Below are 13741 nucleotides of genomic sequence, written 5' to 3'. Positions count from 1 at the left end.
CCCCAGCAACCGTTGCGGTCACATCCGCACCCGCCAGCAGACCACCAGACCTTATTGTACCAAAGACGCGAGTTTTTATTCCGGTTATTCACCACGTCTACTCTCTACGGTAAGCGAACCCACTATTCAGACCGGTAGTCTTCACTCCCTGCGGTAATCATTGTGGTCACACACTCTGCGCCTTGTCACCCTCCGGCTTCACATACCAATTGTAGAACTCCACCATTGGCGCTAAACTAATGCTTGCCTCTCCGTGAATTATATTTCATCCTTGTAGTTCACTAGCTCACCCGTTAGCTTCCTAGAGACTGCCAAAATGCATGTTGTCACATGTGGCATGTGCACTGAGCACAATCACGGATGTAATTTCCGCGCTGCCCTATCCCAGTTCTAATTTCTTTCTTCTCTCTCCCCCCTCTTCATACTCCTTAATTTCCCACAGGCAATTTCTTTCAATACCAGGCTTGTCCAATTTTTCGTCCTGATGATGATCCTTGTATCTCTGTAATAGGATCGAAACGTCGTCGACCCCAATCTATACAGCATGCACATTAATCTATTATGTAAAAAAGTGCAGTGTCTGTATGGAAAAAGCTTAAACACTGGATTTCGTAATTAAGCTCCCTTTGCCTTGCCTGTAATGTCTGTTTGTTTTGTATATGTCTTCTTCTCCCAACGGATACAGGACTGTGTCCCACATATGTTTTGCTGTTGATTATTGTTTGTTTCTTCATTGAATAATTAAACTGGATGTCCAGCTGGACATTCATAATATAGTTTCGATTCTGTACTATATTTATTTCCCTTATTCCTTAAACCATTTTGAGGACCACTGTTGTTTGAAATTAACAATTACCCAAGGTCCTCAACTACCTATTGGGTCCCCTTGTTTTGTAAAAATACGGGTTGGAGGAATGCTGAGGGAAGGTTCTGTATATTCTTTGAACTTTCTCTACAAAGAACGTAGCGAGGTCTTCACATTGCTGTGCAGAGGAGATGCAGGAAGAAGGAGATCTACTACACTGCAGTTCTTGTACCAGTTTGAAGACAGTTTTGGCAGGGTTGGAGCTCGAGTTGATTTCTTCTGCATAGAAGGCGGCGCGAGCGGCACGGATGGCTTTGTGGTAAAGCTTTTGTTTAGATAGATAGTTGATTTTGTCCCCATTCTTATATTCCCTTCTCCACAGATGCTCGGCCTATCTGCCTGTTTGTGCACAAAATGTGTGTATGCGGAGGTGCCGCCAGGGAAAAGTTCCACATGCCACAGCACCGCAGTTTGGCAGTGCCGTCAATCATTCATAGCACAAAAGTACTACTTATGCTGCTGGCCTTCCCCCAGAGTGTCTGGACCAATGTAGTCATGAGGGGCAGGCCTAATATTCATTTTTTTGTTGCTATGATTGGTCAAACCATGGTTTGGGTGGGGCTGCGAGGCACGCTAACTCCCCATGGGATCGAGAAGGAGGACAAGAGGTTACGGCTCACCATAATAGTAAGTCTAACTTTACGAGGTCCGCTGTCCTTTTTCTGCTGCTTTAGCCCAGATCTCTTGACTGGGGGTGAATTTTTTGATTTGTTCTGCATTCCGTCCATCTATTGTGTGTCTTTTGCTTTCTCGCCCTAAGTGTGCCAGGTATGCCCAGACGTGGGTCCTGGGCTCACTGTGCCACTGGAATCAAGCTATCCTGGCTAAAGAGGGGTGAAACCCCGAAACCGGTCCTAGGATGCTGGTTTCTGGTCCAGGGAGGACCTGGCTTGGCAACTCGGACTGGACTGTTCCCATGAGGCACAGGGTCAAGACTGATTTGCATATGGCCAGGTGTAAACTGGGGTGGCATGGTGAGCAAAAGAATGATGGATTTAACCCAGATCTCTTGACTGGGGGTGAATGTTTTGATTTTTTCTGCATTCCGTCCATCAATTGTGTGTCTTTTGCTTTCTCGCCCTAAGTGCGCCAGGTATGCCCAGACGTGGGTCCTGGGCTCACTGTGCCACTGGAATCAAGCTATCCTGGCTGAAGAGGGGTGAAACCCCGAAACCGGTCCTAGGATGCTTGTTTCGGGTCCAGGGAGGACCTGGCTTGGCAGTTCGGGCTGAACTGTTCCCATGAGGTACAGGGTCAAGACTGATTTGCATATGGCCAGGTCTAAACTGGGGTGGCATGGTGAGCAAAAGAATGATGGATTTAACCCAGATCTCTTGACCTGGGGTGAATATTTTGATTTGTTCTGCATTCCGTCCATCAATTGTGTGTCTTTTGCTTATCCCACCTTGGCTAGCTGCCACTCGGATGCAGGTAAGTATGAAGCCCAAGAATGCACCCTTTGCGAGAGTACATTATTGAATGACAACAGTTTGAAGCTGAATCCGCCGTCTTAGCCACCCTCACAGAAAAAGCCATGCCCACGCCTTTCCAAATTCTCTTTTAGCAGGTATAGGTCCCTTCTCATAACACCTATTTCCTACCTGTTAATTTGCAATATTGCACGACATTTTTACCAGTCTGTGATAGCAATACTGATCTAAGTAGTGTTTATTTTCAGTTGTCCAGAAAAAAACTTGCCATAGCAAGGTTAGCATTTTGACCATTAAGTTTCATTTAAGTTTTTCTTATAGCGTGTCAAGGCTCAGGACGCAGGGTGGCAAAGAGCTTTTCTGAGATATAACATAGAATAACAGACTAAGAACTTGTCAGAAAACATGAAATCTATGTTTTCTAAAAGGATGTTGGTGAGGAAGTCACAGAGGACAATGGGGTACAGTTCAGTAGAATTTGCACATTAAGTAATTCAAAACAGGGACAACACGGAGGCATAACTCATCAGTCTATTGCCATGCTCCCTGTGCCTCAGCATTCTAGTGAAAACATTCTAAATATACATTATAAATTCTTACTAAAATTCAGAATATACATTTCAAATCTAACCTTGCAGATCAACACGGGATAATGCATTTCCCTTTTTCCACAAAACAAGAGAATAGGCTAAAAAAACCTTAAAGTTAACATAAACACACCTTATAACATACTAAACATAAAGTTCCAAAAACGAATAATGATTTTGCCCAGTAGGTACTATCCAGTTTATTAAGAGCCTTTCTTGGACTTAGGTTCCTCAGTAGTCTCTCCTTCTTTCAAATGCCTAAGTGGTCCATATGTGCCAAGTATGCCAACTGCTCTCTTAAACTGGGAGGCTGAATCAAATGTATCCTCCTTAGCATTGGACCGTTACACACTGATAACTCATCCCTCTCCCCCTAAATATGTTCGAAGAATGTCCCATAATATTTTCCATGGCGCCCGAGGTGATAGGAGTTCTGAGCTGCAGACTGCTAAAATACATTATATTAATGTTGTTTAATCAATCAATCAATCAATCAATTGTTTCAATCAATGGGTCAGTCAATTTGTTACACACAGATTTGAGTGAGCGGCCAGTACAAGTCTTGAAGCACCGTCTGCACAGCACTTGCTGCGCTTAGGTAAATGCAGCTCTGACGGTTGCAGTCAAACCCTGCTTCTCCCTCACAGTGCGCAGGTGGTGCCAAGTCACTAAGAATGCGTGATTGAGTCGTACTGAGCTGTGTGATGCAACACTCCGGTAATGGGGGCGTGACACTCGGGCAGAATTTTATATTATATATATATTATTTTTTTAACAGATGTTGGTATCTCAAAAGCTTTGGCGAACGTTCAAAAGGCGCTCTCTGGAATTACCTTTTTACAGCTCTGTGTCTAAACTCTTATTATATGCCAGACAGAAGACTCTCATCACAAGTTAGGGAACACCAGGTCAGCCATTTAGGACTCAGATTTACTGATATCGATGCGTTTGGTATTACAGGTTTCCCTTGAGGGGGCGAGGATGCTGTGAAATACGTAGGATGTGGGTGTATGTCAGGCCAGGGGGGTGTTTTGCATAACTGGTGACCTCGAGTCAGCCATCTTGGCGGCAGACTCGGACTTCAATGGGCCTCAACCAGGGCATGTGGGGCAGAAGGGAAAAGGCGGCTTTATCTCAGTTTCAGGCTTCAAGACTTTCAGCGTAATTCCTGAGGCAGTTCCTGTCAGTGCGGTTTAGTGTCAGCCTGATCAAGCACATTACCGCTGCTGTGCTCCGATTACACCTGAGCAGCGGCTTCTGTCGCAAATCCGTTTTAGCCGCGACAAAAAGGACTTCCAATCCGTAGATAGCCTTTATCCGCTCACAGACCCCAACATAAATAAGTCCCTCATGACTTGTCCCCGTGGCAGGGCCACAGAGGCGGTGATGTCATAAGAATCAGGCAACTCCCCAAAAGTCCTGTGCACGATTCTCAGACGCAACCTCGTGCTAAAAGAGACGTCCGTTCTGCTTTACGTACTGGGTCTCCCACAGGGGCTCCCAACAAGCTGGCCCCTTCTATGAAAAGAGCAGGCGTGACTGTGTGTAGAGGTGGTCATAACTGAGAGCTCGAGCCATCTTTGAGCCTGACTCAGGTCGAAGTCCATTTGAAACCTCGAGCCCATACCGAGCCGAGCTTTCACGTGCCTTCTACCTACCTGCCTCCCAGTACCCAGGAAGTAGCCTTACAGCCAGAGCTGTAGACTTTGGTACTAGGAAACCACCCTAGTCACCGCGTTAACATCCTGTGATTGGGGGCACATGATCGCTTAATCTACCGGTGCCTGCAAACAATGAAGGGTGACCATTTGAAATGTTAAATGCTACTTCGGGTGGAGTATAAATAAAAACTGCAGAAAAATGCACAACGGATAAAAACAAAGCCTTAACGTGAGGAAGGGCAAGTAGATACCCATTTAGTGGCTGGTTTGTGCAAAGTGAAACTAGAAAATCCTGGACAAATAAATAGCTGCTTAACCCCGCTTAAATTGTGTGATTTTAGGCAAAGATCTTCCTTTCACCAAAACTCATTTTCTTCATTAATGCCTACTTTTTAAAAAGCTTTGAAGAGACTTAGTCATACTTTACGTGATGCTTTCGGTATGATTACATAAGAAACATTTTCAGGGCTCGGCTCGTGCCAGAACCACTGCTCGGCTCTAGCTCGCGTCTGTCTCCCTGTTAAAGTGTTGGTTCGCCCACCTCTATCAGTGTGTAGGGAATACGCTTAGGCCAAGGGGCTGTTCAGACAACCTCAGCCCAAAGTGCAACAATTTGACAGGAATGTGAAAGATGGGGCGGTTTAGGGTAACTTGCTGACGGGCAGGGCGGCCATTATTGACAAGATCGCGCTCGCGCTGGCTCACCGCCAGGACACGGATTTAAACGGCTCCTCCCTGCTCGAGCAAAGCGGCATTTTGCACCGCACCGTCTTCTGCTTTCAAAAGTAACCCAGCCGCCCTCCTGCAGAATAGTCCACAAGCAGCCACCAAGCCTCGGCTTGCATTAGAACAGGTATTCATCCCCCCCCCCCCCGCCCCCCCCAGTGAACTACTTACGAACGCTGTGCGTGACTGCCCCAAATTAAAAGTATTCAATTAAAAGTATTCACAACCACAAAAGCAATCCTGATTCATGGAATTCGGTTAACATGGCTGCCCCCTCGAGCCCTCACCGTGCACAACACAGATTCTTCAGGTGTAATGTAACCCCTTGAGGTAGTAAATCAAACACACGAAATAAAACAGGATAACATCAAATACATACTTACGAATGCAATTGGGGACACACCCGAGACCTACCCCACCCTTCCGCGGTAGATCACGGGGGTACGCATGGTGAGTCAGTGGGGAGTTTACTGCCTTCGTCAACCAGCCTAGGGTTGATATAGAAATAATCACAGGTTCCAGTACTTGTTCAGGTAGATTCTGGGGCTATACATACGAGCTTTATTGTGGCTACATCTTTGACATTTTGCTCATCGTTGTGCTGATTTAAAAAAAAAATATAATTCAGCTGCTTTGTTGATTGCAGCATTTTTTGTTGCAAATATGTAAACCAAGTTAAAAATAAATTTTCCCTGGTCACTATATAAACATGTGGACAAAAAGTCTCCAATTTATAAATACCCACAGTACAGTTTCTTAACATCCAGCCCATGTAATAGACAAATCAACAAAATACATGAAAAAACTATAAAAATAATTTTTTTAAGATATATTTATTAAAATTCATATCACAAAATCCACAAATATCACGATAAAAATTAATGATTAAAAATGACTCAAAAAAGATTTCTTTGTGTTACAAACAAGGTGTCACAATAATGAATTGAAAGAGAATTTTAGTGAGAGCACTACAAAATGCAATACAACACAACCATAAAGAAAGAGAAAAAATAAAGAGAGAAAAATCCACAACAGACAATATACTTTGTCATTTACAAATACATATCCATTTACACCATGTTGTAGCTGGGTCCCGAACCGGCCTGACTTAAGTATCTATGGATCCAGCCACTGATATAGATTATGTGGAGACTGCGTCGACGCGTTTCGATGGATTTACTATTATAGTTCCATCTTTATCAAGACATCAAAATATAATTCTCTCTTAATAAGTGTCAGCTTCAATCCTTAGGACGCCACTATTTAACCACAACTTGTTAGCCGTTGCCACAATGGAGATCCGATTAATCAGGGGTCTTGATTGTTAGAATATCTTTACAGAAATCTGCTGAGGGGTACTCCATTTTGAAATTCATTGGAGGCTCTACATAGAAGGGTCCCTTACAAGATTTATCTTTGTGTCAGAATATAATCTCCTGTTTATGAATATCTCTATCCAAAAGTATGACCCCGCTTTACCCACCGTCAATAGATCGGTGCTAATCCACGGATGTTATGCTGCAAAGGACCAGCTTTAAATTATTGAGCGCTTAATAGCAACTCCGTAGCATTTGGCTGTCCTGCAATGCGCGATACGGATTCCCTCATCAAATCAGAAACGAGATTTGATGAGGGAATCCGACACAAAGATACATCTTGTAAGGGACCCTTCTATGTAGAGCCTCCAATGAATTTCAAAATGGAGTAACCCTCAACAGATTCCTCTAGCTGATACGGATTCCCTCATCAAATCAGAAACGAGATTTGAAGAGGGAATCCGTGTCGCGCATTGCAGGACAGCCAAATACTACGGAGTTGCTCTTAAGCGCTCAATAATTTAAAGCTGGTCCTTTGCAGCATAACGTCCATGGATTAGCACCGATCTATTGACGGTGGGCACAGCGGGGTCATACTTTTGGATAGAGATATTCATAAACAGGAGATTATATTCTGACACAAAGATACATCTTGTAAGGGACCCTTCTATTTAGAGCCTCCAATGATTTTCAAAATGGAGTAACCCTCAACAGATTCCTGTAAAGATATTCTAACAATCAAGACCCCTGATTAATCGGATCTCCATTGAGGCAACGGCTAACAAGCTGTGGTTAAATAGTGGCGTCCTAAGCATTGACACTGACACTTATTAAGAGAGAGAATTATATTTTGATGTCTTGATAAAGATGGAACTTTAATAGTAAATCCATCGAAACGCATCAACGCAGTCTCCACATAATCTATATCAGTGGCTGGATCCATAGATACTTAAGTCAGGCCGGTTCAGGACCCAGCTACAACATGGTGTAAATGGATATGCTCTTGTAAATGACAAAGTATATTGTCTTTTGTGGATTTTTCTCTCTTTATTTTTTCTCTTTCTTTATGGTCGTGTTGTATTGCATTTTGTAGTGCTCTCACTAAAATTCTCTTTCAATTCATTATTGTGACATCTTGTTTGTAACACAAAGACATCTTTTTTAATTGAGTCATTTTTAATCATTAATTTTTATTGTGATATTTGTGGATTTTGTGATATGAATTTTAATAAATATTTCTTGGTAAAATTGAATTTTTTATAGTAATTTAATGTATTTTGTTGATTTGTCTATTACATGGGCTGGATGTTAAGAAACTTTATTGGGGGTATTTATAAATAGGAGACGTTTTGTCCACATGTTTATATAGTGACCAGGGAAAATTTCTTTTTCACTTGGTAGAAGTATCCCATTCCCTTGGTGAGGTACAAGGGATCGCTCTCGTTTCTATACAGAGCAAATACGTAAACTCCTTATGTCTTTACGCTATGAAACTCATCTGCAGGGCGCAGCTTGGTCATTAAGATTAGGGGGAGGGGGAAGGCTTCAGATTTCCCAACAATCCTGCTGCATATATTGCTAAAATACATTTTATGAGAAGCAGGGCATAAGGGGCAGAATGTCTATTGTGAGGAGGACTCAAAACACAATATTTTTCAAATTAACCAATTTTTAACACCTACGAAACAGAGACAAGAGCGTGTGTGAGTTTTAGTCTGTGTATATGTAAAAATTTCAGGTGAAATATGACAGACACCACACAATACCACACAATACGCGACAAAAAGCACTCGTACCCACCAATTTAATACAGAATAGTTTTTTAATGGGGTGTAACACCCCAAACACCCCCCTGACACTACGCCCCTGCTCACCTGATTCGATTACTGAGGTTTCTCCAATACATATGGACCAATCCAGTGACTCTTATGCTTTTGTTTTCTTCGTTGAAACTCAATACAACGTTTTAAAAAAAGAATTAAAGGCTAAAAGGTGCTTAGGGTAAAAACCTCACTAAGTAGCATTTGCAGGAAGATCTTAGATGGTCTGCGGGAAAGAACCGTATCACCCAGTGAGATCTCCTACATTTGCAGCTCAGAAGTGCCTCCCTGGCAGTCACGTCAGACGCCCAAGTCACCACCTCCCAGTTAATAACCAGAGAGTCAGCAAAGTGAAGTCAAAGATGGATTCAACCCCCTTATCATCCATTTTAAGAAGGGAATGTGGCTGGCGCAGCAATGAGAAGTGGCCACAGACCAGATAACGAGTGTTGTCGATGGTTTCTGGAAGGCGATAAACCGCACAAGGCGACGGATCACACGACAGACGCCTTCACGGACTGATCCATGCGATGTCTCAAAAAGAGACAGGCCGCTGGCAGCCAGCAAGAGATGCAAAAGGGCAACGACGGCCATTCAACATGATCCTATTCCGCTCCTTCGATGTTGTCGTCTTCCAAAAAGCTGGCATATATTCTATGGGTTCTATTCAAAAGGGCCGAAGTGGAAAGCGTTCTGCAATCCCAAACCCTACGATTTGCATAATTGGTGGGAAAAATGCGTTTTCGACTCAAAAAATGGTTTCTATGACTTATTCTGAATCACAACTAGGAGGGGCTGGAAAAGGGGCACCCCCTGCTAATTGTAATGTGCAATGACGTGTCAATTAACTGTGATCCAATTGTAGTTACAAACCATTAATCAGCCACCGACGACGACGATACGATTACAGGAGGGATGCTGCCCACAGGGGAAAGATTCTCGCTGGAGGACCATAACGGGGGACTCTGGGGGCAGCAGGCAGGTGTCCAGGGGAGGGCCTCCCACGTGGGATTTGTTTTAAAGCCGCATCTGTTCTTCTTAGGGGCAAGAAAGGATATGAGAGCAGTGGACCCATGGTGGTATGCAGCCCCTTGGCATGTCAAAGCACAGGTGGTCGAAAATAGTGATCAGCCTAAATAATATTCTTCAGGCAGGTTGTTTTAAGACAATCAGTGAATAGGCTTTCATAAATGTAATCTATCAATACATTAATTAGTATAGCAAAATGACAGGCAGGTCGCAAAAAGTCAGTGTGCAGTTTGCACCCTTTTGCGCATGTCTGTATGTACATCAGGCCACTGAGTCTTTCATGACATGTTTTGACACACATTTTCAAAATACATAAATAAATACTAAAACAAAACAACAGAGCAAGTAAGGGGGAAACTAACATTGCTAGATGATTGGAACCCCAGTCTTACACACTGAGGGTCAGATGTTCGACCATTGGAAATTGCGACTCGCAATTTGCGAGTCACAATTTCCAATGTACAACAGTGTCTGAGACACTGTTTGCGATTCCTAATAGGGGCGCACATTGCATGCCGCATGAATATTAATGAGGCTGTTGCAATTTGCGAACCCATTGGGAATGGCGGCCACTCCCAGGGATGGTGGCCTGCTGGGGTCAGCAGACCTCCATGTCTGAGACTGCTTTTAAATAAAGCAGTTTCTTTATTTAAATGCAGCCCGTTTTCCTTAAAGGAAAACGGGATGCAATAAAAAAAAAAAAAAAAAGTAACTTTTCATTTTCATTTTTTAAGGGCAGGCAGTGGTCCCTGGGACCACTGCCTGCCCTTAAAAAATTTTTGCGCATGCATTCCCGAAGGGGTCCCCTGGGAACCCCTTCCCTTTTGTGAGTGCTTTACCACCCTTCCGAGAAGGGTGGTAAACTGCGAGTGTTTTGCGACCGCAATTGTGGTCGCAAAACATTCTTACATAGCTGTTGGGGTCACTAAACACTATTTTGTGAGTCGCAAATTATTTGCAACTCGCAAAATAGGGTTAGCACATGGCGCACAGGATTTTTGGTGCGCAAACGGGTCTAAAACCCATTTGCGCATGCAGAAATCCGTGGTACATCTGTCCCTGGGTGCATTAGGAACTTGAGTTGCCCACTTGTGTATTTTAGATGCGTAAGGAGGAACAGAATTAAAAAAATGTATCAGTACAGACATTTAACCCCTTCGCCGCGGCACGAATTTTGCCGCGGCGCTTGGGGGTTTGGGGGCAGCGCGGCGCCGCCATGCTCGTGACGGAACCACTCCGTCATGAGCCACGGGCGCGCTGTGCTCATGACGGAGTGGTTCCGTCACGACTCCGCCCACTCGCGCTAATCGCCCGCACAGGCTGGGTGATCAGCGCCGCGTGGGCGGAGCGGCCGCCAACGGCCGCAGCATGACGGAACCACTCCGTCATGAGCACACGGCGCCCGTGGCTCATGACAGAGTGGTTCCGTAATGAGCAGGGAAGGGGTTCAACAGTTGCAACACTCTGAAGTATCTGAAAGATGTTCAACAATACTCTATAAAACGGTAAACATAAATAAAGAAAAGAGTCTCACCTGGAAATCAAAACCGCAGGTGTAGTATTTTGCCACAGCACTTAGACAAGGCGAGTAGCTCACAAAACCAACTGGACTGATGGTCGCATTTTTGATATTTTCCCAGTCTCAGCCCACTTCATGTTTAGTGCAGATAAGCAAACGACTGGGGCAAACCAATGCGGGGGGGGGAATGGTGGATCTGAGGGTACAAACACTGTACTTCGCTACCTCCTTTGTTTTGATCATATTTAACCAAAATTCCTCTGCAGTTATTTGGTTAAATATTTAAAAAGAATACAGCCTTCACCCACATAATTCTATAGATTTTGGGTAAGTTACAGAAACTGAATGTTTGCTGGGGTCCATGTTTGTGGTATCTGAGACAAAATATATAGTCACAGTCTTTCCCTTACCGAGATGCTCCTGAAGAAACGTCAGGGCTGCCCTGTTGGTGATCTCCAGACCTAGGTACGGATCGATGGTGCCTCTGGTCTCAAAGACTTTGCTCAGCAGACGCCCAGCTAAAAATGTGAAGTCAGTCTGACTTTGATGCACGGACCCCCTGGAAATAGCAGAAAGAAGTGCACTTTATATTAAAGTCTCCAATAACTACTGGGCAGAGGAAAGAAATCGAGGAGAACAGGGTTATGAGATTTAAAATTATGATTTGACAAAATAAAATGCAGCACTAAGATTTTAAGATCTAAGCAGCTTGTGGAGTATGCCCCCTGTGCCTCTGTTAGAACTGGGGTGTCTGGTCGGCAGAGGTATGCACCCTGCCCAAACAGGAACCACCACTCTAGTCAGGGCCCATTAGATACACACTAAAAGACAACCTGTGCTCACCCTTGGTAGCTTGGCACAGAGCAGTCAGACTTAACTAAAGAGGCAATGTGTAAAGTATTTGTGTGAGAGTCTCTCTCTCTCTCTCTCAAAAATACTCCACACAGGATTAGAAAAATAGATGATAATTTTATGAGAAAATCAAGGCCAAAACGACAAAAATCCAATAAGTAGAACCGGAGTTATTAATTTTTAAAGAATAAACCAAAACTAGTGCTTAGAACGCAATAGAGCTAAAGGGTTAATTGAGGTCGCGTTAGACTGGAGTAAATCCCCATTCAGGGTGACCGCAATGGAGGGCAGGACGGCTACAGGACTCACGCAGGTCCAGCTGACAAAGTTCCTTGGATGGAGCAAGCATCGAAGTCGAAGACTCAATGCGAGGTGCAGGGAAGGTGATGCGTTGTTGTCGATCCTGTGGATGAAGGCCAGGACTCGTTTTTGAGGCACGCATTTGGAGAAGGCTTTGGCGTGAAACCCCTTACGATGCAGGCGCTGTGTCGTCGTTGAACCTCACAGTCGAGCCCGGCGTCGTCATTGAACCATGTAGGGATGTCCTCAGATTGACACTGTGCCATTATCAAAAGGTACTGTGTTGATTCCGATTGACGCAAAGTTGTTACTGGGCTGATTTTGAAGCAAACCAGCTGCAGAACCCACTTCCAAGGACCAGGACTGGATTGGCACCTCAGGCAGGGTAGGACTCACAGATGGCAGCAGCAGCAGGGTTGTAGGAAGTCTTTGAAGGCCCTGAGACTTCAGCAACAGGGGGCAAGCCAGCAAACCCTTGGAGTCACTCTGGGTTCAAGTGAGATGGGTCCAGTTCTTGTCCTCATCAGGGCTGAGAACAGCAGGCAACAGGGCAGCTCAGTAAAGCAGAAAGCCATTCTTTCATAGCAGCAGTTAGGCAAAGTAACACTCTTTGTAGCACAGTGGTCTTTACTCCTGGCAGAGTTCTTAACAGGTCCAGTAGTGTACTGTCTTGGTAGGGCAAGAGCCCCAATAGTTACACCCAAGTGTTCATTTAAAGTGGGAGTGACCTAAAGTAAACCCTCATCTTAAATATATAAACTTGAGAGACCTTGGTGATTCTTTCAGCATAAATGATTATCAAAACAATACATCAATTTACTATTCAAATATTAAATTTGGATATAGTCTTGAAAAAGGCCAAAGCTGGGAAGAAACACGTGTCGGCTGAAACGATCTAGGAAGCATAATCATCAACATATCTGTAGTTACTGTTGAAATATTTGAATTTGTACAATAAGCAGTAGCATGAAAATTACAATACTGATTGCGTTTTTGTGATACTAAGATGAAGTAAAAATATCTTTCACTGGAATATTTGGAGTTCTGAATGATTTCTTAGGTGTTTGACTATATAGTTTAATGAAAAAATTGTTTCTGCATTGAGGTATATGAACATTTTCACTAATAGACTTAGATCAATACACTTAATGTCTTATAGACATCAGGAGTGCTCTGCTATTTTTTGCTTTGTTCATGCCTGTGCTAGGAACGCTCATTCTCTGGGTCAGATACACACCTCGTGGCAACAGATGTGTTATAGTGTTTAGAGCACAGTTGTTGGTTTTTCTTTTACAGCTCTAATGATAGGGCTGTGCAACTGGTGAACCAATGTTGCCTTCTTTTTGTTTTAAAATGTTAAATCAGACTTTACCAGTAACAAAGATTTATCATTACTATTCCAAAGATATGAAACATGATGCAGCTACAGCTTAAAACTGTTTTAAGACATTCCCAATGCTAGCCTATTACACAGTAGTAAAAATGAATTTAGCTGTTTGTCATTACCATGAAACGTAAAACTAAAAAATACATGTCCTACCTTTTAGATACACAGCGCCCTGCCATTAAAGCTACCTCAGGCCTACCTTAGGGGTGACTTATGTGTAATAAAAGGAGAGTTTAAGGCTTGGTAAAT

The 13741-nt window shown here is 43.6% G+C and overlaps 1 protein-coding gene across 1 annotated transcript in view; it reads right to left on the bottom strand.

The window, feature by feature from the left end:
- Positions 1-13741, bottom strand: part of PAFAH2 (platelet activating factor acetylhydrolase 2) — a 184525-nt gene that overhangs the window by 19949 nt on the left and 150835 nt on the right. Inside the window, exon 11 of the mRNA XM_085647793.1 lies at positions 11364-11512. Coding sequence (XP_085503919.1) covers positions 11364-11512 — 149 coding nt within the window. The remainder of the gene's footprint in view (positions 1-11363; positions 11513-13741) is intronic.

Source organism: Triturus cristatus, chromosome 3_2, assembly GCF_964204655.1.
Source record: "Triturus cristatus chromosome 3_2, aTriCri1.1, whole genome shotgun sequence".
NCBI classification, from domain to species: Eukaryota; Metazoa; Chordata; class Amphibia; order Caudata; family Salamandridae; genus Triturus; species Triturus cristatus.
Note: the sequence above shows the minus strand (reverse complement) of the source record. Positions and strands in the feature narration are given on the sequence as shown.